Here is a 26,304-nt window from a genome sequence, read left to right on the forward strand (position 1 = left end):
TCTCTTTTGGTGATTTCAGTCGTTCTTTCCTCAGTATTCGCGCCTGGCGCTGTCTCTCGTTACCCCCAACTCACTTACTCACTTAATCTCTCTCTCTCCATTTTTCTGATTTCTCTACGTATACCCACTTCATTTTACAATGTTTGCTGTATGTATTCATGGAAATGTCCTTTAATGCCAAAACTGACCGGTTTAGTCTTATGCTCGTCTTTTCACCACTGTGTGTGCCCTCACCAGCACCGCAGCTGCCCTGACTCCCCTCGAAGTCAGCGGCAAGGACTTTGTGAACTCCGAGACCAAAGATCGTTTCCAAATCATCGGTGTTGAGTAAGACGCATCTCTGACATCCCTTGCCTCTTCCCCCCCTATACCCCACATTCATCCAGCGGTTGTGGCTGACTGTCATGAATAGCTACCAACCTGGTGGTTCATCTGGCTTCACCTCGAAGCTAGATCCTTTGAGCGATCCTGATGTTTGCCTGCGCGATGCTGCCCTTATGCAGCGCCTAGGTGTAAGTACAGCATCATTTTCTCTCTTCGTCAGCCACTCATTTTTGCCAGATCAACACCATCCGTGTCTACAACCTGGAGCCTTCCCTCAACCATGATGAGTGTGCCTCCATCTTCGATGCGGCCGGTATCTACATGATCCTCGACGTCAGCAACCCTCTGCAGGGAGGCTATTTGGACCGTAGTGCCCCCTGGACCACCTACAGCGCCATCTACTACAAGCAGGTGTTCGGTGTCGTTGAGGGCTTCAAGAACTACGACAACGTTCTGGGCTTCTTCGCCGGTAACGAGGTCATCAACGAAGATGCCACTTACCAGGCTCCCCGATACATTCGTGCTGTCATCCGTGATATGAAGGATTACATCGCCAAGAACTCCAAGCGCGCCATCCCCGTGGGATACTCCGCTGCCGATATCCGCGACATTCTCCTCGACACCGTTCACTACTTTGAGTGCGATCTGAAGAACTCGACTTCTTCCCGTGCCGACTTCTTTGGTCTCAACTCTTACTCTTGGTGTGGCGATGCCTCTTACAAGTCCGCCGGCTACGATGAACTGACCGAGGACTTTACCAATGCGACTATCCCCGTCTTCTTTTCCGAGTACGGCTGCAACGATGTCAAGCCCCGTATCTTCACCGAAGTGCAGGCTATCTACGGTGAGGAGATGACACAGGCGTTCTCCGGTGGTCTCGTGTACGAATGGACCCAGGAGAAGAACGAGTACGGTCTGGTCGAGATCGAAAGCTCGGACAAGGTGACTCTTCTGGTCGACTACGACAACTTCCAGAAGCAGCTGAACAAGCTGGACATTGAGCGCATCATGTCAAGCAACGCCACTCAGGCTAATGTTAAGGCCGAGGAGTGCCGTGCCTCCTCTATCAAGCGCAAGTCCTTCTACAACTCCTGGGATCTTCCCGAGGTCCCCTCCAAGGTCGCCGATTTCATCAAGAACGGTCTGCCTGACGCCCCATCTGGCAAGTTCGTCTCTGTCTCTGCCACCACCATCCCCCAGAAGGTGTACGACCACACTGGTAAGGAAATCAAAGATATCAAGTTCGAGGTGAAGACTACTGCCAACACCCCCTCTGCTACCTCCGGATCGGGCTCTTCCGGTACTTCCACTGGTACTTCCAGCTCCAGTACTTCGAGCGAGTCCAACGCCGCCTCCCCTAACGGGATCCCCTCGTTGGCCCTGGGCGGTATGGGAGGTTTCTTCATGTTGCTGGCACACCTTTTGTAAGTGCCTTGGCGGCTTTTGTATAGTTCATGCTTGGATTTCAGGGCTTGGACTGAGACGATCATGAGGTGGAAGTTGAGCCTTTCATGGTTTCATCTCTGTTTGGACTGCTCTTATATTTTACGCTCGGCTTTCTGGTGATTGTATTGTTGGTTTGTTCATTTGCACATGTTGTGACTTTAGGAAATATCCGTATCCTTTGGCTTTTTGTCCTCTCATGTCTCTATTGATATTCATCCACTCCAGCGGAAAGTCTCCGCATGTATCATGTATGCCGGCAAACAATTACTTGACACAATTGTGACAGGGAGGTAAGTCTCTTTGAGAAATTCTCTCGTCCCGTGTAGTCGTCTGGCGATCTTGGTTTCGTATAAGCATCAGGCTTCAGACCTTGAAGAACGACCCTCCCGAATCAGAGTGCCATGGAAGGGCCTTCCCATGATCGACCCCTGTGGTACTCAATTCTAGGTACCTAGAGTAGACCCAGCAGAAGCGGAAGGTGCACCTGACATATAAGGCCTATAGACGCAATATAGATATACAAACGACGAAGATGAATATGAATTAAGGGCAGAGAGCTACCTTACAGAGATATGAAAGGAAAAGAAGACAACAATAAGAAAACAAGGGAAAATTCGAAAACGACGTCAAACAGCCCGCGCTTTCCCTTTGCCCTTGACTGACGGCGAGGGCGACGCTGGCCCCGACGCGAGGGATGGGAATTCTTCCCACTCTTCCTCGCCATTGTCGCGACTCTGCCCCTCGGCCAAGCTCAACTGAATGGCGAACTCAAGGTCATCCATCTCTCGTTGTCTACTGCCTTCGGCCTCCTCAGACCCAGGCGATCGCTGTCGAGGTGGGTGCAATCCCTTGGCATACTTAATAGGGATACCAATGGGGTCGAATGGAGAAGCACTGCTTCGCTCTTCAAGCAAACTAAGACGGATGGCCTCAGCAAGTTCGTCGTCGTCAATATTATCTGTAGGGTCTTGATAGGGAGATGAAGAAGATGAGACCTCGCCCGGACCAAAGGAACTAGGACCGACGGTGTCAAAGGAAGCGCTGGTGGTTGAGCTAGAGATCGCTGCATTGTCGCTTGGTTTTACCGCGTCGCCAGAGTAGGCTTCCTGGCTCAGGAGCTGTGCATATGCCAAAAGCTGTTCCTCATCAATGTCGGAACCCAAAAGATCGATCCCGAAACGCGCGCTCAAATGTGCGCGTTCCTTTTCATCGGCGATCTTCTGGCGCTCCATATCCAAGCGTTCGTCTTCAATGAAGTCCTCAATCGCACCGCGACCACTATTGTTGAAACGTTGGCCTGCGGCAGCCGCATTGCCGCCACGCATGAAGCGGCGAAGACGGCGCTTGCTAGTCTTGTATTGATCAGCCCCAGAAGAACTGTACGACCAGTATCGCAAGTGTGTGCCAAGTGAGACCATCCCACGCAGCACAGTTGGATCTGTGTCCAGGCAGATAGTGCCTGTGGCATAGTAGTTGTTCCCAACCCCTAAAATGGATGCCTCAGCCTGTACGAGCCGACGACGAGCCCGTGACGAAAACCGGGAATTGATCGTGCGAATCGGTTTCGTAGAAGATGCCAGCGGATCCCAGGCTTGGACGAGGCCATCATTACCACCGTGGACAAGGTACAGGGACGTGATGGCCAAGCAAGATACCCGAGGCGAGTCCGTCTGGATGACACGCAAGAGGGATATGGTATTAATGACACTTGAAGACTTCGCTGTCGAAGCTCGAACATCCCAGACAAACACCATACCTGAGCTGGTTCCCACAGCTAGGTATCGAGCGCGTTGGCCGGGTACTTCTAGATTTGATCGCGATTGATCCATATGCGGTAGCATCGGCGAGGATGTTGTAAATGAAGGAGAGCTGCCAGTGCCAGACATGGCCAGAAGAGGATCCTCCTCGGCTGTGAGGACCGCGAAAGCGGACGTGTCCAATGCGCTGGTGCTGATTTCCGTAGGCTTGCGATCTCCAAAAGCAAAATCAGAGAGACGCCAGCCAAATTCCGTCGCAGGCGAACCTATCCTGTTGGGTGATGCGGGTACGGGGATTTCGTTGGAAACCGTTGGGTTAGGAACTTTGACAGGACCGCCGAAAATCGATGGCGGAGGTTCCGTTGAAGTCGAAAACGGCTCTGGTGTAACCGACGAGCTAGAAACAGAATTGCAAGCAGTGCGCATGAATCGCCGGATCGACGGCTTCGTATCCTCGGTCGAACCTCGGGTGATGATGATTATTGACTCGCCTGCACGGCGGCCATCGTCTCCAGCAAAGTCTACCTGGAGATCGCGCTGCATATCCCAGCTCTCACAGACTTTGCGGAAGTGTTTGGGCTTGAACGACATGAACTTCTCTATCTCTTTGGTTTCCGCGGCAAGCTGGTGCTCATTGAGAGCCATGGAATCTGATGAGGATCGCGGACTGTAGCTGCCATCGACCAATTCACGATTGAAAGGGTCGGGACGTGCCACACGTCTACTGATTTCGACCATTTCCCAATGCACACTTCTACCAGTCTTCCAGGCCAGCTCGTCAAGTTGTTCAGAGTTGAGTTTGGCGGTAAGCGGGATGTCAGGTAACCGAGGAAGTTCAGTAAGATAGAAGATCTCCCCTAGGGCATTGAGCGCAACAGCCCAGACGCGTCTTCCTGAATGGCGCTGAGATGAGAACTGATCATCCACTGCAATGCCAATGATAGGGACACCAGGGCACAAAACCCATTTGGCAGTTACTTGACCTGGCTCATATCTCCTTTCGTACGTCGGATGGGGACCCAGAGCATAGGCAGTCAAGACGCCTGAGGATGAACCGGACAGCATTCCTACAAGCCCTTGAGTCATCTTGAGGATATGAGCTGATTTCGCAATCCACACCGAGCAGATAGCATGTGTGACCATGTTCACAGCCGGAATGCCAAGCGATGGGTGAGAGCCCGACTCCGAGGCTCCTATGAAGCGACCACGTTGTTCTGTCTTTGAGATGAAGTAGCTGCGCCCCTGGGGACATCCTTCGCCGTAGATCATGCCATATGGCTGACTGACGTCCATCGAGTTGGGCATGCCGACCATATCACCCGATCCAAGACCGTGTTGTGCTTCTCCAGGAAACAGATCGGCAAAGTGACGGAACATCTGGTGATCAGAAATACCCCAAGTGCCGACTTTCACGGTCGATGGGTCACTGGCAGATGCAATTCCCTGCTCTGCAGCTCCATGAATAAAGAGAGGGCCCCTGTCGGGACCGAAGGAGGCATGCATGTGGCTGACAGGGAATTGAAGCTGTGATGCGTAGGTAGCTACCGCACTACCATGACGAACACTCGCCGCGCGTACTGTTCCATGCTTCTTGGAGGGCTCAAACTGCGCCGGTTTGCCCCGTGCTAACGATCGCATCAAACGGGTACGCAAGATGTACTCGCTCCGCCAGGATGCAAGCGCCGTCAGCCTTGCAAAGAACCTTCTATCCGACTGCAGGTCTGCCTCGTTGGAAGTGCTACGTCGACCATCCTCTATGGCATGAGGACCAGGAAAGAACCGGGAAAACGCGATTCTCCATGCATGAGGAGTGGTAACAAGAGCATGAAATCGACGCGACACTAGCGTCATGGCGGATAAGGATTGTGGGGGTAAATGCGATAGGATGTGGGTAAGGACCTCTGAACAGGACGGTTAACAGATGGAGTTGTGCGGTGGGATGGCTGGATACCTACCATTTGGAAAGGTCCCAAAAGACACTTGTGGCTGCTCATCAAACTCCACCACGCGGAACCCAGAATTTGGTGCGTGCCTAGGAGAAGTTTGGGCGCTTATATGCTTGCTCGCTCGATCGGCCGAGGGCGGGGCCGGGCAACCATCGACCCCATTCAAGAATGCATTAGATTCATCTCGTGTCGACATGCTCGGGACGTCTGCAAGAGCTCTGGTTCCCTCGCGCTTGAGGGAACCAGAGACTTGAGCGTCATCGAGGTCATGTCCATGCTGGGTGGAACTGGTACTGATCGGGGATGAGTCAACGGGGGGAGTATGTTGAGACACGGCAGTTGGCTCTGGTTGCATAAAAAGGTCTTGACGGAAATGAAGGGTAGTAGCGACTGAGCCAGCGAATAAGCCTGGGTCAGTCGAGTCGAAAGAAAGCGGTACGATGGAGATTTGTGTGAGGGCGAAGTGATGTTGAAGAGAAAAAGAGAAGAATGAAGACGCGGAAGGCGACTCGAAGCGGCCATCGCGCACATTTCCATGCGGCTCTACATATTGCGGTATTTTGATCTCACTACACAGTATATAGCTACAGCTTTGCTTTTTTTGTGGTTTTTGTTCAGTCGAAATCAACCCAATTCCCCAATTGCTCTGAAATCGGTAATCTCTTAGCAACTACTCGATCAATTTATTCGAGGTTTATGCCGGATGGCCGTTGCTCACGCGTTCAGCACGTGACAGCGCGGCAGACGCATCACGCAAATGCGCTGTGTCACCCATGGTGTTAGTACGAATTCACTGTGATATCTCCGGTATGCCTTGTTGATATACGACAGCTCCCAGATACCGCCCCTGTGTTGTCGCCCCCCATATCTCGCTAAAGTGTCTGGTGCTGCTGCTGAATGAGCTGTTGAGGTCTTTCTTGAACTCGGTGGACCAAGATGCCTCGAGCAAATGGTATGACACTTTGCCCTACTACTGTCTCACATACTCAGCTTGCTGATGGCCTCCCTCAGAATCAGAGACTATCCGCATCCTCATCTCCACCGATAATCATGTCGGCTACAATGAACGAGATCCAATCCGAGGGGACGACAGCTGGAAGACCTTCCACGAAATAATGTGTTTGGCGAAGGAGCAGGACGTTGATATGGTTCTCCTGGCGGGAGACTTGTTCCACGAGAATAAGCCATCGCGGAAGTCCATGTATCAGGTCATGCGATCAATACGCATGAACTGTTTCGGAGATAAGCCGTGCGAGTTGGAGATGCTCAGCGATGCAAGCGAGAACTTCCAAGGCGCGTTCAATCATGTCAACTACGAGGACTTGGATATGAACGTGGCGATCCCCATCTTCTCGATACACGGAAACCACGATGATCCGTCGGGAGAGGGCCATCTGGCTGCACTAGATCTGTTGCAGGTGTCGGGTCTACTTAACTACTATGGCCGGACACCGGAGTCAGACAACATTCAAATCAAACCCGTCTTGCTTCAGAAAGGTCGGACGAAGCTTGCACTGTACGGAATGAGCAATGTCCGAGACGAGCGCTTGTTCCGCACCTTTCGTGACGGCAAGGTCAAATTCTTCCAGCCGTCTGTCCAAAAAAGCGATTGGTTTAACCTGATGTCTGTGCATCAGAACCACCATGCCCATACAGAAACCAGCTACCTACCGGAGAATTTCCTTCCCGATTTCCTCGATCTGGTTGTCTGGGGACATGAGCATGAGTGTTTGATTGATCCTAAGCTGAACCCGGAGACCAACTTCCATGTTATGCAACCAGGGTCGTCCGTCGCAACGTCACTGGTGCCAGGGGAAGCTGTTCCAAAACAAGTCTCTATCCTGAGTGTCACAGGCCGGGAATTCAAAAATGAACCTATTCGACTGAAGACAGTGCGGCCATTTGTGATGCGGGAAATTGTACTTTCTGAAGAGAAGGGAGCCCAAAAGCTTGCACGCAAAGAGAATAACAGAACAGAAGTAACTCGGATTCTGATGTCAATTGTGGAGGAACTCATCGAAGAAGCCAATGCAGAATGGCTAGAGATGCAAGCCAGCCGCGAGGAGGAAGATGAGGGCGATCCAGTCGAGCCTCCGCTTCCTCTCGTACGCCTTCGCGTGGAGACCTCCACGCCCGAGGGAGGTAGCTATGATTGTGAGAACCCACAGCGATTCTCCAACCGATTTGTGGGCAAAGTCGCCAATGTGAACGATGTGGTGCAGTTCTACCGGAAAAAGAAAGCTGCATCCACTTCCCGCAAAGACGATAAATCTGTCGATGAGGCAACTATTTCTCATTTGTCAGCGCTTGACACCGTGAAAGTCGAACAGCTCGTCCGCGAGTTCCTCTCATCACAGTCACTAAGCATTTTGCCGCAGAATTCTTTCGGGGATGCCGTGGCTCAGTTCATTGACAAGGACGACAAGCATGCAATGGAAATGTTTGTCAATGAGTCTCTCGAGAGCCAGGTCAAACACTTGTTATCATTAGATCGTGACGATGATGAGCTGGATGAGGAGGAGAATGGACAAAGCTCATTGGTAACTGCCATGGAGAAATACCGTGATCAAATGGAAAATATGTTCTCAAAAGGCGTGAAGAAGCGGACTCGCGGAAAGAAGCGCTTCAAGCCCAAACCAGATGGCTGGGATTCTGAGTTTGACGGCACATGGGAAGACCAGCCTGGTGCACTCATTCATTCCGACAACGAGGGCGGCGATCCAGCAGAGGAAGAAGCTCGGGAAGATGGGACAGAGCCTGCTCGCAGTCGTAGCTCAGCCCCAGCTCGGGGACGTGGCAGAGGTCGTGGACGGGGTGCAGCGGCCAGTGTGCGAACCACCAAGGCCAAACCTACCACAGAAACAAAGACTACGAAGGGTCGCAAGAAACAAATAGTTTCAGACGATGAATCAGATGTGATTATGCTGGATGATGACGATGACGGTGGTCTCGGTGTGGATGTAATTTCCGACGACGACGATTCACAGGCATTATTTGTCAAACAGCCTCGCTCTACGGCTACTACACAGTCTCGGAAACCCGCTCCCGCGGCACCCACATCTCAGCGCCGCGGTGGGCGAGCTGCTGCCTCACCTGTCCCATCATCGGCCACTGTCGGCGGTACCGCTTCTCGGCGAGCACCTACGCGGAGCAAGCCAACCCAGTCCACTCTCAACTTCTCTGCCTCGCAGGCGAGCGTTCCTCAGTCATCACGGCCTAGCCGCTCCACTCGTAATATGAGTATTATCAGCGATGGTATCGATGACGACGACGACGATGACGATGCTTTTGAAGAAATGCCTAGTACCAACTCAAGGCGGCGCAGGTGATTTACTATGTCTTATGCATGGAGTATCCGGGAAAAGCTCGGGCGTTAACGTAAGCGTTGCTAGCTTGTACTATATCTTTTAAAGATGATCCCCAAAAGACACTGGAACCATCCGTAACCAAAGAAAGCAGTATAAGATAAATAAAGAGCTCAAATCTAATTGCGAGTCATCGAGGCTACAGTAAAGGGCAAGTATATCAAACGCACTAGTCCCAAAACGGCAATGAGCTTATATCGCAGAACGATTTTCTTTTTTCTTCTGTTCAGATGAAGAAAAGACAAGGTTATACCGTGTTAGAACAATACCGGATGCTTTTCAATCAAGTATCTCTGAAGTATGGTAACGCAAAGACCAGTAAATGGTTACATTGTTTGTACTCCAGCCTCTCCTATACACAGTAGTCAGCATTTCTCGATAATTGAGTTCAACCCCGCATTCTGGGCAACCGAGGGAGGCCCCGGTTTACCCCCGGTCCGATGGACACTTGGAACCACCTCGGTCGTGAACCGTATGGGGTAATATTGATTCTGTCTCAGTTATTATATTCAGCAAGATAAGATTGCTTCTGAGGTGTACAAGGATCCAAGGTAAAACACCGGTTAAAGAAAAATGACATACAAAGGTCGACCCATTCGAATTGCAGGTAAGTAAGTCTGTTGGCATTGTACAATGTACCTCTAACTGACCTTCGTAGGTGCCTCGGGCTCTGCCTCAGACCGACGCCATGCCATTGCTGATTTTGCGCGTCATCACCCAACCGATCCTATCGATGTCATTATTGCGGATTTTATGAGCGAGTTCAACATGGCCACCGCCGCGGGTCGGCGGGTAGACCAGTCGACATCCCCAGACGCAGCAGCGCCTGCCTATGAGCTGTCTTTTCTGGAGGCACTTGAGCCGGCTCTTGATGACTTGGCCAAATATGAGATCAAGCTGGCGGTCAATGCGGGGGTGACAGATACAAAGGGTCTTTACGACGTGGTGACACGCATGGTGGAGGCGAAGAAGCTCGACTTGAAGGTCAGTCGACGCGGCGCTCAAATTTGACTGAAAGTTGCTGATATCAATGCACAGATCGCATGGGTCTCTGGAGATGAGGTGCTATCTACCGTTCAGAAAGAGTTGAATTCTGGGTCTGAATTTCGCAATGTCTACACCGGCGAACGGTTAGCGGATTGGTCCTTTGAACCCATCTATGCCCAGTGCTATCTGGGTGGTCTCGGTATCGCGGCTGCGTTTGCAGAGGGTGCCGATATTGTACTGTGCGGGCGTGTGTCAGATGCTTCGCCGGTAATTGGGGCTGCGTACTGGTACCATGGCTGGCAGCGCGATGAATTGGACAAGCTTGCCAACGCCTTTGTGGCAGGCCATCTGATCGAATGTAGCAATTACGTCTGCGGTGGAAACTTCACAGGCTTCAAGGCCCTAGAGAATGCAGAGGGAGATGGTTGGACGAATATCGGCTATCCAATCGCCGAGATCTCTGCCGAAGGCGACGTTGTTATCACCAAGCAGGCACACGCAACCGGCGGTGCAGTCACGGTCGATACCTGCACTTCTCAGCTGCTATATGAAATCCAAGGGCCCTGGTATTATAATTCCGATGTCACGGCTGTCCTCGATGGTATCCACTTCTCGCAGCGTGGCGTCAATCGCGTCGCTGTTCATGGGGTTCGGTCTGGTCCTCCTCCACCGACCACCAAGGTGGGCATCACTGCACGAGGTGGGTTCCAAGCAGAGGCATGGTGGTTCTTGACTGGTCTGGATATAGAAGCCAAAGCACGCATGCTTGAGGCACAGATCCGCAGATCATTGTCGCCATATTCGGAGAAATATACATCTCTCAAGTTCGATTTACTGGGGTCTTCCCTTCCTGACCCCTCCGACCAGAATCGCGCAACTGTGCCACTGCGCATCGTCGTGCAGGCGCGGTATGCCGAGGACATTGCCCCAACACGGTTCCTCAAGCATATCACCGATAATATTATGCAAGGATATCCCGGCGCTACCTTCCACTTGGATTTGCGTCAGGGTTTCCCACGTGCCATATTCGAGTACTATGTCAGCTTGCTCCCGCAATCTGCAGTCCAGCACCGTGTGCATATGCCGTGGAAGCCGACTGCGTCTACACAGACTCTGGATATCCCGCCTCCACCAAACACCAGAACTTACCCCTTGCGCCAACCCTCTCAGCCAACCACGCAGACTGGCGAAGCCATCGACCTTGGGCGTGACTTTGGGCCGACGACTCGTGGCCCGCTGGGCTGGATTGTTCACGCTCGGTCCGGTGACAAGGGGGCCGATGCCAACTGTGGTTTCTGGGTCCGTCACCGCGACGAATACCAATGGCTGAGAGCGTTGTTATCTGTCGATACAGCGCAAAAGCTGCTGGGAGATGATGGACGCGAAAATCCTCAGCTGGCGATCGAACGCTTCGAGCTGCCTAGTCTTCATGCGGTGCATTTCCTTTTCCGCAATCTATTGGACCGCGGTGTCGGTGTGACGACCACGGTTGACTTCCTAGGCAAGAATGTGGCGGAATATCTGCGGGCGCGGCATGTTGACCTTCCCGTGCGGTTCTTGAACCGCGGAAAGTTGTAGAGCGGGGTTCGACGTTGTTGTTGTAAACAGATCCCATTGGCCTCACACCAAATACCAATGGTGAGCAAAGGGTTAGCACTCAGATCACATACTATGTTGACATTCGTTGACCGAATCCAGAAGCTACTGTGTATTGCCTAAAGATATGTGGTCATGTGATCATCACGAAACTTCCCCCCATGGCGTAATGCCCTAGTAGAAATCCATCAATCACGTGCTGCAATTGTTAATCATTCATTCCCCTCACTAGAAAAGGCTGCAGTTTGGACAATGCGCCTACTGCGTACAGAGTACAAATATTGTAATTGTACATCGCCAAATCCAATGAAGAAAGGTAACTCTTTTCTTTTGCTAGGTAACCCGCTTATTCTCGGCCAATCTGACAGACTTGTGTTGGGAAGACACATTTATTGACCATACAAGGTACCCCACCTCGTCACCGGGGAGATATTAGCCCGCGTACACAATACTGATTATGATGATCAGATCCCCACTTGCCCCTCTTCTCACCCTTTGGCCCGAAATAAGGACACCCTTGACCGTTGTAGGCAATACATGCGCTGTTTCACTGGGATCCTCAAATTTGAAGGTAAAGTAGGTTGCCGTAGCTCGTACGGCGTAGTAGGAACTTGTACCAAGTTGGTAATTCACCCACGGGGCCGCGACTGAAGTCTCGGCCTTCACCCGAGTGGGGGCCACCTCAGTTTACCTCCACGTCATTCGCCAAGATTCCTATGATGTTGGATGGAACTGGACTGAGCAGTTAGGAGGGGTTGTAACTTGTTTGCGCATTCACCCATTCACTCTTGGAGAAAACATTGAGACCCTTTTTCCTTATGCGTCAGGCTACTGATCTATTGGATTTTTAGGCCCAATTGCAGGTGTAGCTGCAAGTGTAGTAGTCATCACCTTGGAAGCCCTACTACCTCGGTGATCACTTATCATTAGTCCTGTGTATTGAAGCTCTGTCACCTCGGTATCAGTTATTATTAGTATTATTCATCGACACAAAAGCTGCCCGGGTGTCGTTCATATAATCGCCTTAGATTAGGGCAATATTAGAGCTCCCTGACAAATATCAAGTAAGCTCACGTTTAAGCCACACAGCATTTAAAGGTAACTAGCATGTTTGTAACGTTGAAATAACATGCACGAAATACATGTAACGTACTCCGTACCTAGTCCATCCGATATAAAATGGATATAATACCTGACAATACCAAGCCATGAAAGTGGAGGAAGGTTCAAGGTCGACCCCGCATTGAGAGAAAATGGAAACGCCCATGGGTCAAGCTCGTAATCTTGGAACCCTAGACTTATATAAAACCTTCGAGACTTCCCCCTCTTTCTCTCTTTTCGCATTCCTTTGTCGTACAGTGTAACCCATCATGTCGCTTTCCACTACCATCAAGACCCCCAACGTCACTTATGAGCAGCCTCTTGGCTTGTAAGTTTGTTCACCCTTTCCATGAAAATGAGATCACTGCTAAATGAAGCGTCAGGTTCATCAACAACGAGTTCGTCAAGAGCGTTGACGGCAAGACCTTCGAGACCGTGAACCCTACCGACGAGAAGGTCATCACCTCTGTCTACGAGGCTACCGAGAAGGATGTCGACATCGCTGTCAAGGCCGCCCGTGAGGCCCTCGAGGGTGCCTGGAAAAAGGTGACCCCTTCGGACCGTGGCCGCATGCTCACCAAGCTGGCCGATCTCTTTGAGCGTGATATGGAGATTCTGGCTTCCATTGAGGCCCTCGATAACGGCAAGGCTGTCACCATGGCTAAGGTCGACATCGCCAATGCTGCCGGTTGCCTGCGCTACTACGGTGGTTGGGCTGATAAGATCACCGGTCAGACCATTGACACCAACCCAGAGACCCTTTCTTACACCCGCCACGAGCCCGTCGGTGTTTGTGGCCAGATTATTCCCTGGAACTTCCCCCTTCTCATGTGGTCCTGGAAGGTCGGTCCTGCCGTCGCTACCGGTAACACTGTGATTATCAAGACCGCCGAGCAGACTCCTCTGTCTGGTCTCTATGCTGCCAAGCTCATTGTCGAGGCTGGCTTCCCCCTGGTGTCGTCAACGTCATCTCCGGCTTCGGCCGTACTGCCGGAGCTGCCATCTCCAGCCACATGGACATTGACAAGGTTGCCTTCACCGGTTCCACCCTTGTCGGCCGTATGATTCTGCAGGCCGCCGCCAAGTCCAACTTGAAGAAGGTCACTCTCGAGCTGGGTGGCAAGTCCCCCAACATTGTCTTCGAGGACGCCGATATTGACAATGCCATCTCATGGGCCAACTTTGGTATCTTCTTCAACCACGGCCAGTGCTGCTGCGCTGGTTCTCGCCTGCTGGTCCAGGAGAGCATCCACGACAAGTTCGTCGCCCGCTTCAAGGAGCGTGCCGCTCAGAACAAGCTTGGCAACCCCTTCGAGGGTGACACCTTCCAGGGTCCCCAGGTTTCCCAGCTCCAGTTCGACCGCATCATGGAGTACATTAACCACGGCAAGAAGGAGGGCGCCACCGTCGCCCTGGGTGGTGAGCGCCACGGCACTGAGGGCTACTTCATCCAGCCTACTGTCTTCACCGACGTTACCCCCGACATGAAGATTGCCCAGGAGGAGATCTTCGGTCCCGTTATTACCGTCACCAAGTTCAAGGATGAGGCCGATGCCATCCGCATTGGCAACAGCACCGAATACGGTAAATATCCCAGTCCATTCTGGAAGTATGAATAATCATTCTAATTGTTGATTCTAGGTCTTGCTGCTGCTGTTCACACCAAGAACGTCAACACTGCCATCCGCGTGTCCAATGCTCTCAAGGCTGGGTATGTAATATTCAAACTTTGGTTCTGTTGTATCAAGACTAACATTTGACGCAGTACCGTGTGGATCAACAGCTACAACCTGATCTCCTACCAGGCTCCCTTCGGTGGCTACAAGACTTCCGGTCTCGGCCGTGAGCTTGGCTCCTACGCCCTGGACAACTACACCCAGGTTAAGACGGTGCACTACCGCCTGGGTGATGCTCTGTTCTAAAAAGCTTTCGAAACAATAGTTGGATAATCCAAACCAATGAGATGATGACATATGAATGAATACTCTCGTTTTGTATATACAGATTGAAGGGCATGTGCCTGTCGAATGATCTTATGTTCTAATACCTTGTAGCTGCGGACTTCCAGAAAGACCATGTATGTGCCACGTACATCCATTAGGTAGCCTAGTAACTGGGCAGAGGCATCAGGGTGTTCTACCCGTACGATAGAAGTACATCGAAGTATCTATTCTCAACAACCTGTCTAACACGACGCTATTATTATCGTCCAATATTCATTGTCAATAAGGTAGACATGTATTCATCCATTACCTCCGGGCAGGCTCCGCGGATGAAGTTCTCCCGCTCGGTGCATCTCTCCCCGAGAGGCTCGGGATGGCAACAACCGACTTCGAAGTGAGCCAACTGTTCTACGTTTTCTGTTTTACAAGGAGAACTTTGTGGTCCATACCAGGGCGGGTGTGCAGAATATAAGTAGGTTCATTTGTCCCAATAAAACTGAATGGACTATTGCAGGAATTTAGTATGTGCGTAACCATGGTTTGATACAAAAGCTCAACATGCAGAAAACTCGGGCTTCTGGGCCAAGTGGAACAACATCATGTGGCTAAAGACTCATTTGTTTGAGATTCAGGTGAGAGTATCGACTCATGCGCCGATGGTGATCCCATTTGGAAGCTCAAGTCCGATGGGCAGTCCGCACAGGAAGGCGCCGGTGTAAGTTGTGCCCTGTTTTGAGGCGAGTTTCTCCTCGATGTCTTTGTACATATCGTAGCTACTCATTGTCAGCGTTACGCCCAAAACGGGGCTGGGATTCATCCGACTCACGCGTTCATTTCCTCGATGGTCAAGACCTTGTTCGCGTCTTCGACTTTGTATGTGGGGATGTCTTTGTTGGCAGAAAAGCCTATACACTCGTCAGCATGCGAACTTGCACTCCACCTACGCTTCCAGGCACTTACCAATCCGTTCGTTGATGTTATAAGCCGCCTTGGCTGCTGCGGCCTGTACCCGGGTAACACGGGGCAGACGCACCTCCTCGTATACTGCCAGCGCCTGGTCGATATCCCCAGCAAAATACCGCTTGCTAAACAAAATTCCAAGGGCTGCTGCATCTTCGATGGCCATGCAGGCTCCTTGGCTTTGATGAGGCATCATCGGGTGTGCAGCATCCCCCAAGAGACAAGTGTTACCGCGTCGGATGTACGGATAAGGCTCATGGACCCACAGACGCCATGGCTTGATCTCCTTTCCAATTTGCAGGTGGCCATATACTTGTCGGTCCAGTTCTGGGTACGGGTCGAGGAGTTCCTCGACAGGGCGGTCTTCAGCTCCCCATGTCTGTGTGGAATAGTCGCCCTTCTCGCGCGGGAAGAAGCAGTAGTAGGACAAGAGCTTGCCACCGTTACATGGGGACAGAACGATCTTGTCCCATTTTCCCTCTTGCCCGCCCCAGTACTCCAGTGCGCTATCTTTGGAGTAGTCGGCCAGGCCGAGTCTGACGGCTTCCTCGGTTGTCACATTTGTGTGCAAGCAGCTTTGGTCGGAAGGGCGCTTTTCTGGGGTAATTCCAAGGACCTTGCGAACGGCTGACCCAATTCCATCAGCTCCGATAATCAGATCGTGACATACAACCTCTCCGTTCTCGAATACGATCGTGCTCGTCTTCAGATCGATATCGCGGCACTAGATGTCAGGTATTAGCAGACGCGCAAGCTTCGTCCGAGTCAAGTCATGAAAATACCCGATGATTCACTTTAAGCGTTGCCGGGGTACCTTCGCCCTCGCCCAAGGCTGCATCCTGAAGCATGGTATGCATATACTGGCGATGGAACATGTTGTATACATATCCCCAACGCTTTTCATAGTCGTCCAAATCATACACACTGACAGGTTCTCCCGTCTTCCAGTCGCGATTGATGAGTTTCTTCAGGACAACAGGGTCACCTTTGGCAATATCCACGTTCCACTCGTGTAGCCAGCGGGTTCCGTTGGCAGCACACGAGACCGAAGCGCCAACCTCGCCTGCGAAATCCGACTTCTCGTAAATGGTCACGGTATGTCCAGCGCGACGCAAGGCAACCGCAACAGACATACCGCCAATACCACCGCCAATGACGCCTACGTTTAGACTTCTCCAGCCCGACATGTTTTGCATGTTGATAGATTGGTGTACCTCGGATAGGTGTGAGACAAAGCGATTCAGAGAATATGATGCAACTGACCTGGTAAAGCAGCTATATCTGTATCTTATCTTATAAGGTCTTCTCAATACTACTTTGGAGTGCTCTAGGTTATCTACATCGGCTACTGCACCTTCGGGTGGCGGGCCGCGCACTGACGGTTATCGTCGGATTGAACCTTAAGAGAAGAGTGAGAGATAGAGAGGAGATTCGCATGTGAAAGATACATGTAGAGGAATAGAGAAGTCGGGTATAGATATATCCTTGGGTGTCGCGTGTCTTATGTGGCAAGATAAGAATGGGCTCCTCGGCGACTCAGGATACGGACGTGAACGTCTACCAGCTCTACTGGGATACTTCGAACCTATATCCCCCATTAGGTATTTTTGACTCTGGCTGGAGTGGTCATTCTAAGAGAAAATGAGGAGCTCCTATCTCACTCTCGCCCTGCTTGCTTTTGCCGTCAGCAACCTGGCCTGAGTGAAGGCCACGGTTCTTTTCCAGTTATCAATGAGCAGAGACACTTGAGACCTTGATTTACGTGGCATTTGCGCAAACGGAAAAACGGTATATTGCTGCACATCATCACATTGTACTCGACTCTATAAGAAATGGGAAGCTATCCCATAACGGCAGATCCATACCCTCCCAGTCAAATAAAGTCCCATCAACCATGGGAGGAGTAACAGCAGCGGTGCCGTCATCGGATTGTAACCAAGAGTAGGATGGGATACTCTGTGTGAGAAGTGGCGTCGCAGTGCTTGCTTGCTCGTCTTCGCCGGTCTGCCTCGGCGGTGTTACAGGGCTGTCGCTCAAGCTGAAAATGCGACTGACATATTTATTTCGTTGCTGGCGGACTTGAGCGGACAGTCGTCGGCGCTGCTGTACTATGGCAGCTTCAAGCATTGTAGTAATTTCTAGATAGTGCGCTGCCTGGGCAGACCGCAACGATAGCACACGCAAGATGGTAAGGGCCCCGCGGTATGCTTCATCGGTCTCGGGATCCAGATCACGATGGGAGAACATGGAGAACCCTAGGACAAGAGCAGCGGCAAAGATGAACGCTCTGGGTGTTGGGATCAGCCATGTGATTGATTGAGTGGGCAGTCGCGGGTACGTACATAAGTATACACATATTCCGAAGAAGCAGCCCAGACTGATGAACTTCCATGCATGTTTGTAGCATGTAGACAGCAGAATCTATGCATGCCGCTGCAAGGCGAGAGTGTGCTGGGTCCTCTTCGGGCATCTCGGTAGGTTCGTTGGTCGAGAGACTCTGATGCAACCGGGCAAGCCGGACGCTCAAGGCCGAGATAAGGAAGGGCCGCGTGACTAGAATGACTGCATAGTGATATGAGCATGCAACGTGCATACTCTCGATTGTGCGGCTCTGGGCGACGCCTTGATCGTCCAGTCCCAAGGACGACCTTCTCAGCGATTGAGGAAGAGACTCGCTCCACCCGTTGAGCTTGCGTAACAGTGACTCTGCCTCTTCTGTAGAAGCGGCCTTTTCGGTATAAAGACGACTCATTATCTCATCTAGTATCAATGATAGATGGTATGAGGCTACCAATCCAGAATCGGGCGGCGTGATCCCTGTCCACCTAGGTTCCCGTCGCTTATCGGGCAACAGGGGTGATATACTGGAAGGTCGACCGAGGATTGAACTGACAAGTAGATCAAGAACACATAGGCTCATCCATACTTGTGATCTGTTGTGGTCAGCTAGCTTAAATAAATGTTCGGAGAAGCTTTTACCGTTCACAGGCCTCATTCCCCTCCTCGCGGCCCATTGGGCCTAGAGAGTCTGCTTGAAGCCCGAGCGCCACTGCTGCTCGTGACGCTACACCCAAATACATGAACGCCGTGTTTCGACGGCATGCCCCCAGCATATAGAACGACATGAGTAGGAAAACACGCACTAAATCCAGGCTGGGATCTTCCAGCATGTTTGCAAATGCGCGGCATCGGCCACGAGCAAAGTAGAACTGCTCTATTTGAACGGTTTGAGGGTCATTCGGGCATGACTGTGCTCCAATGGCAACCGTGAGATCTATAATGGCTGCTTTCGTCTTTTCCCGGTCGGATTCGGGCTCTGTCGGACTCGTCGACGCAGACAAAGTGTCATCACCACAGCCAAGGTTGAGGAAGCCTCTTGTCTTGCATAATGTCAGTAACTCGTTTGCCATCTGGCTAATATCTGGCCTACCACTGCGTCATAATGCCGTATGAAACGGTCTTTCTCGTCAGCAGTACACCGCTCTTCGGAGAAATTCAACAAATCATGGTGAGCTTCGGTCTCGAGCATATCCTCATTCCTCACATTATGGGAGAATTGTGAGGGCCCAATATGTTGCATTACTGTGTCCCGAAGTAACTGCAGAAAAGATAGAGAAGCAGCTTTCCCAACGTACACTACAGACAGTATCAGTACCACAATGTAAATTTTGGCAAGACACCATACCCTTTTCTCCTTGTAGGTTACGGAGCATCCGCGGATGCGTCCGATGCGTCGCCTCAGGAGAATGGGATCCGGCTTGCAATGTCTCGAACTCGCAGTTGGGGGTGGCTATATCATCGCAATGCGATCTCGAGGGGCTATGTAAGCCGACCGCTTGCCCACTCCATGTCTGAGGTGTTTCTTCTGCGGGTCGAGACACGGGTAGTGGACGGCTGTGGGTGGATGCATCTGTCAAGGACTTGAACGGTGTACATAAGCGACCGCGTCCCTTGTGGATACAGTTGGTGCATGGGAAATAACCACTGCAGCGCTTTTTTGATGCACGACAGGCAGTACATGCAGTACTAGCTCGCAGCCGATTTGCTGGATGGACCTTCGGACGTGCCATGGTTGTGAAGTCCAAAAGTCTGGGGTTAGATGCCATCGGGGGGATCCCCACATCCATGGATAAAGGCGGGCGATAAGCGATAAGCGATAAGGGTTAAGCTGGGTGCGCGGCCCGACTCATCTGGCACGTCGGAAAAGGGACTTCGGTTCAAGGCTCCTTGACGTCACTAATTTGGTCCACTGATTTGACCCATTCTTCACTGCTCCAACAAACGGCACGCAACACGCGAGTGGTTAAGTACCTGATCAATAAGAAGACTTATCAAGTCGTACAAGTTGTAATCCAGCCGCCAGCCCCAGCTCTGAGCTCTGAGCTCAGCGTGCCAGTCGGCAGTCAGCCCTATGTGGTAGTAGTTCGGACTCCTTCACTTTGTTACTTCCTTGTTCCCTGTAGGGGCTTTTCACCTCGCCGCTCGGCGCTCACCCACCGAGCAGGCGGGCAAGCAATCATAATTGGTAGATCTGTCGACCTGGCAAGATCGCCTAGTACCGGCTTCCGTCCTCCCTCCAGTCCAAGGACGAAATTAGAGTTTATTGGGTCTACCTAACAATCCCATCCCAAATATAGCAAGAGCAAGAGACACGACATACGGGCACAAGCAACGCTGCATACATCAAATCAAGCCTAGGTATCACCTACCAACCTGTACCTCTAAGGCAGAAAGGGCCTCAAACTTAGCAACCATGCAATTCTCTCGATTCCTCTCCGTTGTATTTACAACTGCGGTGGCCGCGCAGTCTCCTAGTCCTACCTATCGTACGTCACTTTGCATCGGTGAGAAAGGAAACGGGCGTCTAACCTATTTCATAAGGCTATGGTTTATCTTGACCCCGAATTCTCAGGGCCATCTCAGCAAATTTCTTCCGCGGGACAATGTGTTGCTATCGATCCTAATACTATGACCCCGGAGGTAGGGTCTATTCAGGTAGCATCAGGGGTCGAGTGTACAACCTACTTTGATACCGGTTGCCACCTAGGATCCAAACCAGAACCTCGCGAGCACCAAATCCAACATCTCGGGCCCGCCTGATGCACAGTCTATACTTTGCCAGCGGACTCACTAAGTGCAGAGGCCCATTTAATGAAAGAAGCGGACAGAGTGAGGTCTGTTGATATCGAGATATCCATGCAATAGTAACTTACACCTAAGGCGTACGTTGATGAGAGGTGCCCGGAAGTTGAATTTATATAGATGCCCGTGGAGATGGGTGATGGTTCCATAGGTTCCATCCTGGAATGGCGTACCTGTGCGACATGGTACCTAATTATATAGAGAACACTGAAGGGGTGTTGATGGGTGAGAGCAACCTACTTCACACATGATCCGGTCTCTGTCTCAAGATAGAGACGCTTTGGTTACTTAGATGGCCCGCAGATACATGTCACTTCCATAGGTCCTGAACTCGATAACCCGTAGCTCCAACAGCTATCGACATATGATCTGCCAACCCAGCAACAATCAAAATCGCAAGCAGCCCGCCGTAGCCCAGCTTGACGGGCCTTATCGCCTCGACTTGACGCCGGCATAGTACTTCCTGCTTGTGCCCAAGGTACTGAGTACACGAAGTACAACCTACAGTAGCAATATCGAAACCAACCCTTTTTTTATCAGTCCCGCCTTTCACCCACCCCACATGGCTCTCCGATCTGGTACGGAGTACGGAGTACTCCGTAGTCTTTCACGGTTCATCCTGTGCCTGTGTTGATATTCATCCTCGTATACATATACATAAACTCCATCCTTGCGCATGGTACATCGTCGGAACCAGCAGGGTCATTGTCTAGCCTCCGTTTGAGCTGGCTACTGCTGCCCAACCCCTGCATCATATTCATACTGCGTACAACTGTTGCGAGTTGCGACCGGCACGTCGGCTTGCCGAGCCCAATGCGGCCCACCGGTAAATCGAAAGCCGAGGCATTTTACATTTGACACATAGAAATGGCAGATTTTCAATATTCTCAAGTAATGAGAACTGATACGGCGAAAAATGAGCTGAAAGATGAAGTTTCTGCCAGGGATCCGCCGGATAAGACCCACTTTGAATGCCGGGATAGTTGATGATTGGTCCAACATTTAAATAGTTCCGCTGGAAGAAGCAAACCAAGCAAACCGGTGACATCCTCGCTTAGCACTAGCGTCACTGGCAGCGAATATAAATACAGCCAGTCCCCCGGACCTTCTTCTCTTTTTCAAGCGACTCTACGTATGTTATCCCTCCCCCTACAGTTGGAAAACAATCCTCCTGTCTCAGAGATCATTTTACTGACCATTCTCAACAGTTCAAAGAATCACTTTAGAGTAGACGTCCCCTTTCTAAGCTCTTTAAAAGAGCCACAGAATCTCCACCCTTGCTGATGACTACATGTCCTCGATGCCCTAAAGTGAAACCTTTTTACTCCCGCTTCGACTGTCACGCGTGCTGCTTGCAGTGTCTGTGTTTCGGTCCAGGGAGTGGTGATGATCTTGACCTGGTCTCGGCGTCTGACTTCGGTCGGTCGGTCCTGGTGGGTGTCGAGGAGGTCTGAAAGGTCCTCTTCCGTCTTGGTCGATGGTACGGAGAACTGTGAGGGGTTCAAACAGATAGCAAATTTGAAACCATATTTGAATCATCAATTGAGCCTATTGTGTACTGTTTGGCTATATTGATTTGTAGTTGATGTGCTTGTAATCCTGCTAGGTCATGATAACCGGATTTCGTCGGGTCGCGCCCATGTCCTTCAAAATAATATTGCACTTTTGAAGGTGCCTCGTGCCTAGCCGGCTCCCGAGACCCAATACCTATGCGTCGGTTGGCCTCCCTTACTACCTGTGCAGTGACCAGGTCGCATGTCAAAAGCATTACACGGGCATCATACAACTGCTTATCTCATGAATAGGAACTAACTATCATTCCTTCGGGTATCCTGTCTCGTGAACTGCCAGGGCATCAATCATGGAGGCTATCACTTCGCCTCGGCACCTCCGTTCTTTTCAGAAGCGCCAGCACCTCCCTTCGGCCCCTTATGCCGAGATCCACGTCCTCCACGAGATCCGCGCGAGGAGCCAGCGTTTCCTGCAGCATTGTTGCCAGTCCCCACAGCCCCCGCAGCGCCGGTGGCTGCTTCAGTCGCTGCTTTGGCCTTGTTGGCACCTGAGGCCTCGCGGCCTTTGCGGGACTTTTCAATCCCCGGGCTTTCTTTGCGCTCCAATACAACCACTTGGCTCCGCGCCACCGATACGGGGCTAGCAGCGACGGCTTTGCGAAGACCCTCCGGCTCAGCAAAGTCCACATATCCGAATCCCTTCTTCTTGTCGATCTCCACCTTGGTGACTGTCCCGAATGAGGCGAATGCAGATTCTAGAAGTGCCTCCGTCACACCCTGTGATGGGTTCGCATGCTTGAGAAATGCTTGTTTAGCAGTGGATGGGGCCTTCGCTTTGCCACCTCTAGTAGACTTGGCTGGTGGTTTTGTAGGCGGCGCAGGAGCTGTATCGACTCGTGAAGATGACTCGCCGTCTTTGACTTTCGTAGCACCACTTGTAGACATAGAACCTTTGGGCTGTTTGGCTGTGTCTCGCTTCGGCACCTCAGCTGGAAGAACAGACGAATCACGAGAGCCTTCGTTTTTGGGGGTTGCAGTATCAGTCAAACCGCCTTTTCCGCGTCGCCGCCCGCCAGATGGAGTGAGTCCAAGATCTCGTTGAAGAATTTTGGTGGCCGCCGCGACACTTCCGCGCTCCCTTTTACGCTCCGGAGCGGCGGTTACTTCCTTCGTAGAAGTTGTCGTGGTAGCCGACTTTCCTCCCTTCGCATTGGCAGCCGCTGCTTGCTTGCTTGTCTTTCCAGACTCTTTACCTGTCCTTTCTCCCTTGGCTTTCTTCTCTGTGGAAGTTACCGTGTCTTCCTTATCGCCACGTTGCAACAGTTTCTTCGCTTGAACCTTCTCCTGCTTCGATTCCTTATCCGACCGACCATGCTTGGACTTGGATGCAGCCCCGTCCTTTGCCTTGCTGGCTTTCTTGTCTTTGATGAACTGCACCAGCGGAGTAGTCATTACGGCTTCTTTTTTCTTATCTTCGCCATCAGCCGTCGAATCCACAGCCGCCGGCCTTGTGATGGGCTGAGTCAGGCTTTCCAAAAATGCAATGAAGTCTGGGTCTTGATCAATGGTGCCCTGCCGAGCATCCTTGCGCGAACGGCTTCCAGGGGTCTTGGCATAGGGCGCAAACTCCAATGATGGAGGTCCCAGCAAGATAGGGTCATTAATCGTGTTACGGGTGTCTTGAAAAGAAGCCTGGCGTACGGTATCGGAGAGCGAAGAGACACATTCGATGGAGACAACATGAAGATATGCTCGTGACGGGCGAGATGGCTTGTTGGGGCTGATTGGAAAAGTCCAGTCAGTCAAAGCTCTTCATTGCAGGAAAAGAAAGCACCCTACTCTTTTGACACCTTGCCAGGCCTGTACTGAAGCCAGTCCACTTTCCCTGCACCGACTTTCCACTGATCCCCAAGGGCGTTCTCCAGCTCAGCCTGTGTAAGCCCAGGTGGCAAACGTCGAATAAGAAGTTTTAGACGAGGAGCGGGAGGTTTAGGTGCTTTCTTTGCGGGCGGCCCAGAGCCCGACTTCTGCGTAGCTGCTGCTGGGATTGGGAGCAGACCGGCTGTGGACTTGCCAGACTGTGTCATGTTGACCGTGATAGTCCTTCAATCAAAATGGGGAGGATGTTTGCTCATTCAAGCATATGTCAAGGATATCCAACGGATTGTGAAGGCAAGTGATCCAGCCCACTTGAGTGATTATCCTTGTTACCTACTGGAACATCTATGAGGGTCGAAGGCGGTGGGCTGCAGTATGTCACACTCACCGCCCACCCGGTTGAGCCAGTTATTTGACCACGTGATACTTACATAAACAGCCTATGGCGGGGGCCAGAAACCGATATTATCCGACAGTCTCTCGGGTAGACCCGGACCGCCAAAGGTTAAAATGTTGAACTTGTTCAGCAGATACGTACGAAGTATGTACGAAGTACTGTGGTAGAAGTAGTGTAACAGTGTAACTCTCGGCATCGATACATACAGTCCTTGCGCACGGATTTGAGATCATTTTGCACTAGATCATGTAGAATACAGATCTTCCACTCAATCATGGCGACTTTCCTGAGCTCGTGGATGTAACCTTAGCGGCTCAGCCTATCGATAAGCATCTCTGCTTTCCAATGTTCTTCGACTTCACAACACTTCAAATGCCTGAGATGAGCGAGAAAAAGGGCTTCCTAATGGAAAGCCAGCAAGGCGAGGAAGATGGGCTGACCCTAAGACAGAAGAGAACTCCAATAAACCCATTCTGGTGGCTGCTTCTCTGTATCATTGTTACTACTTCTTGGTTGACGCGGTCGCATCATCCCTGTTTTCACCTCAGTATCGAGCAAAGGGTGCAAAAGATCCTGTCACAGACCCCTCTGATTGGTATGGTGGCAGAAGACTATATTCATGTCATAACTAACGGTTGTTCCAGATGGTCATGATGACTTCCCTATCTTCGTTCGAGAGGCTTTCCAAAACCGTATAAACCATCGCAACTTCACGGAGCCTTTTGTCAATGGGACATTGCCTGGCCATGTTGATATCCCTCGGCTGAGACAAGGTCGAGTGGGTGGTACCTTTTGGAGCGTTTTCGTGCCGTGTCCTAAGAACGGGACTGATCTCTCCGATGAGAACTATGCCGCAAGTAAGATATTTTACTTCAAACTGTTATACAACTTACTTACAGTGGATTGAAGGCGTGCGCGAGACCATGGAGCAAGTTGATGTCATGGAGCGGGTTCAGCAAGCCTACCCTGAGGTATTCTCAACCCCGCCCAATGGCACCACTGCCATGTCCGCTTTTCGCGAGGGAAAGATAATCTCGCCACTCGGAATTGAGGGATTGCATTCGATCGGGAACTCACTTGCTCACCTCCGCATGTTTTATGAGTTAGGAGTCTCATATGCGACTCTCACCCATAATTGCCATAATAAGTATGCCGACGCTGCCCTTCTCGAACTTCCAGGCGGCGGAATCAAAAAGGCAGAACCTCTCTGGCACGGTGTTAGCGAGGAAGGCCAGAAGCTAGTTTTCGAGATGAACCGTCTTGGGATGATCGTTGATCTAGCCCATGTGAGCACGCAGACTATGCGAGATGTTCTGGGCGCTGGTAAATCAGAATGGACCGGGAGTCGTGCTCCTGTGATTTACAGCCATAGCTCTGCCTATGCTATTTGTCCCCACCCACGCAACGTGCCCGATGATATCTTGGAGTTGGTCCGGGAGACCGACTCTTTGGTGATGGTCAACTTTTCACCAGACTTTATCTCCTGCACAGCTTCTGACCGTGCCGACGAGATGCCAAAGACAGACCCCGACCATGCCACTCTAGGGCGAGTCGCAGACCATATTATGTACGTCGGTAACCTTATAGGTTTCGAGCACGTCGGTATAGGTAGTGATTTTGACGGCATTCCGACGGTTCCCAGGGGACTGGAGGATGTATCTAAGCTCCCAGACTTGTTCAAAGAACTCTTGAAGCGGGGAGTAAGTGACGATGATGCGTCCAAGGTGGCAGGGGGCAATCTTTTGAGGGTATGGAAGAGGGTTGATGAGGTGGCGCTCGAGATGCAAGCCGGTGGTGCACTTCCTGTGGAGGACTAATTGCATCAACCACCTTGGTTCATTCAATTGTGAACTTAATTGGCACGATACCTTCAGCCTAAGATTCGACTGCAAATAAAGCAGAGCACCCAATTAAAGCAAGGACCTAGGTAGAATGGAGTGAGCAGTCAAAT

The 26,304-nt window shown here is 51.4% G+C and overlaps 9 protein-coding genes across 9 annotated transcripts; 5 read left to right on the plus strand and 4 right to left on the minus strand.

Moving 5' to 3' along the window:
• Positions 1–139: 139 nt before the first annotated feature.
• Positions 140–1,752, plus strand: gel2 (1,3-beta-glucanosyltransferase gel2; the record flags this gene model as incomplete). Its single annotated transcript, XM_056671063.1, has 4 exons — positions 140–148; positions 197–327; positions 413–512; positions 562–1,752. The coding sequence occupies 4 exons, from the start codon at positions 140–142 to the stop codon at positions 1,750–1,752; spliced, it is 1,431 nt and encodes a 476-aa protein (XP_056517436.1).
• A 644-nt stretch (positions 1,753–2,396) lies between these two features.
• Positions 2,397–6,248, minus strand: N7515_010321 (F-box and WD domain protein; the record flags this gene model as incomplete). Its single annotated transcript, XM_056671064.1, has 4 exons — positions 2,397–5,428; positions 5,483–6,042; positions 6,103–6,119; positions 6,192–6,248. 4 exons carry the CDS (start codon positions 6,246–6,248, stop codon positions 2,397–2,399), a joined length of 3,666 nt encoding a protein of 1,221 aa, XP_056517437.1.
• A 161-nt stretch (positions 6,249–6,409) lies between these two features.
• On the plus strand, positions 6,410–8,802 carry N7515_010322 (MRX complex nuclease subunit; the record flags this gene model as incomplete). The annotated part of the gene is made up of 2 exons (XM_056671065.1): positions 6,410–6,425; positions 6,485–8,802. 2 exons carry the CDS (start codon positions 6,410–6,412, stop codon positions 8,800–8,802), a joined length of 2,334 nt encoding a protein of 777 aa, XP_056517438.1.
• A 609-nt stretch (positions 8,803–9,411) lies between these two features.
• Positions 9,412–11,403, plus strand: N7515_010323 (acyclic terpene utilization AtuA family protein; the record flags this gene model as incomplete). The annotated part of the gene is made up of 3 exons (XM_056671066.1): positions 9,412–9,445; positions 9,497–9,822; positions 9,877–11,403. The coding sequence occupies 3 exons, from the start codon at positions 9,412–9,414 to the stop codon at positions 11,401–11,403; spliced, it is 1,887 nt and encodes a 628-aa protein (XP_056517439.1).
• A 1,388-nt stretch (positions 11,404–12,791) lies between these two features.
• On the plus strand, positions 12,792–14,444 carry N7515_010324 (aldehyde dehydrogenase family protein; the record flags this gene model as incomplete). Its single annotated transcript, XM_056671067.1, has 5 exons — positions 12,792–12,850; positions 12,906–13,432; positions 13,462–14,106; positions 14,164–14,233; positions 14,288–14,444. The coding sequence occupies 5 exons, from the start codon at positions 12,792–12,794 to the stop codon at positions 14,442–14,444; spliced, it is 1,458 nt and encodes a 485-aa protein (XP_056517440.1).
• Positions 14,445–15,111: 667 nt separating this feature from the next.
• Positions 15,112–16,621, minus strand: N7515_010325 (FAD-dependent oxidoreductase; the record flags this gene model as incomplete). The annotated part of the gene is made up of 4 exons (XM_056671068.1): positions 15,112–15,238; positions 15,292–15,370; positions 15,426–16,149; positions 16,208–16,621. 4 exons carry the CDS (start codon positions 16,619–16,621, stop codon positions 15,112–15,114), a joined length of 1,344 nt encoding a protein of 447 aa, XP_056517441.1.
• A 610-nt stretch (positions 16,622–17,231) lies between these two features.
• Positions 17,232–19,552, minus strand: N7515_010326 (Zn(II)2Cys6 transcription factor; the record flags this gene model as incomplete). The annotated part of the gene is made up of 5 exons (XM_056671069.1): positions 17,232–17,712; positions 17,768–18,358; positions 18,405–18,805; positions 18,856–19,061; positions 19,111–19,552. The coding sequence occupies 5 exons, from the start codon at positions 19,550–19,552 to the stop codon at positions 17,232–17,234; spliced, it is 2,121 nt and encodes a 706-aa protein (XP_056517442.1).
• Positions 19,553–22,438: 2,886 nt separating this feature from the next.
• On the minus strand, positions 22,439–24,165 carry N7515_010327 (putative nonsense-mediated mRNA decay protein Upf3; the record flags this gene model as incomplete). Its single annotated transcript, XM_056671070.1, has 2 exons — positions 22,439–23,858; positions 23,918–24,165. 2 exons carry the CDS (start codon positions 24,163–24,165, stop codon positions 22,439–22,441), a joined length of 1,668 nt encoding a protein of 555 aa, XP_056517443.1.
• A 560-nt stretch (positions 24,166–24,725) lies between these two features.
• On the plus strand, positions 24,726–26,170 carry N7515_010328 (putative dipeptidase; the record flags this gene model as incomplete). Its single annotated transcript, XM_056671071.1, has 3 exons — positions 24,726–24,948; positions 24,998–25,210; positions 25,263–26,170. 3 exons carry the CDS (start codon positions 24,726–24,728, stop codon positions 26,168–26,170), a joined length of 1,344 nt encoding a protein of 447 aa, XP_056517444.1.
• Positions 26,171–26,304: the final 134 nt, after the last annotated feature.

Source organism: Penicillium bovifimosum (assembly GCF_028826915.1).
Source record: "Penicillium bovifimosum strain IBT 22155 chromosome Unknown utg000008l_segment0_segment0, whole genome shotgun sequence".
NCBI classification, from domain to species: domain Eukaryota; kingdom Fungi; phylum Ascomycota; class Eurotiomycetes; order Eurotiales; family Aspergillaceae; genus Penicillium; species Penicillium bovifimosum.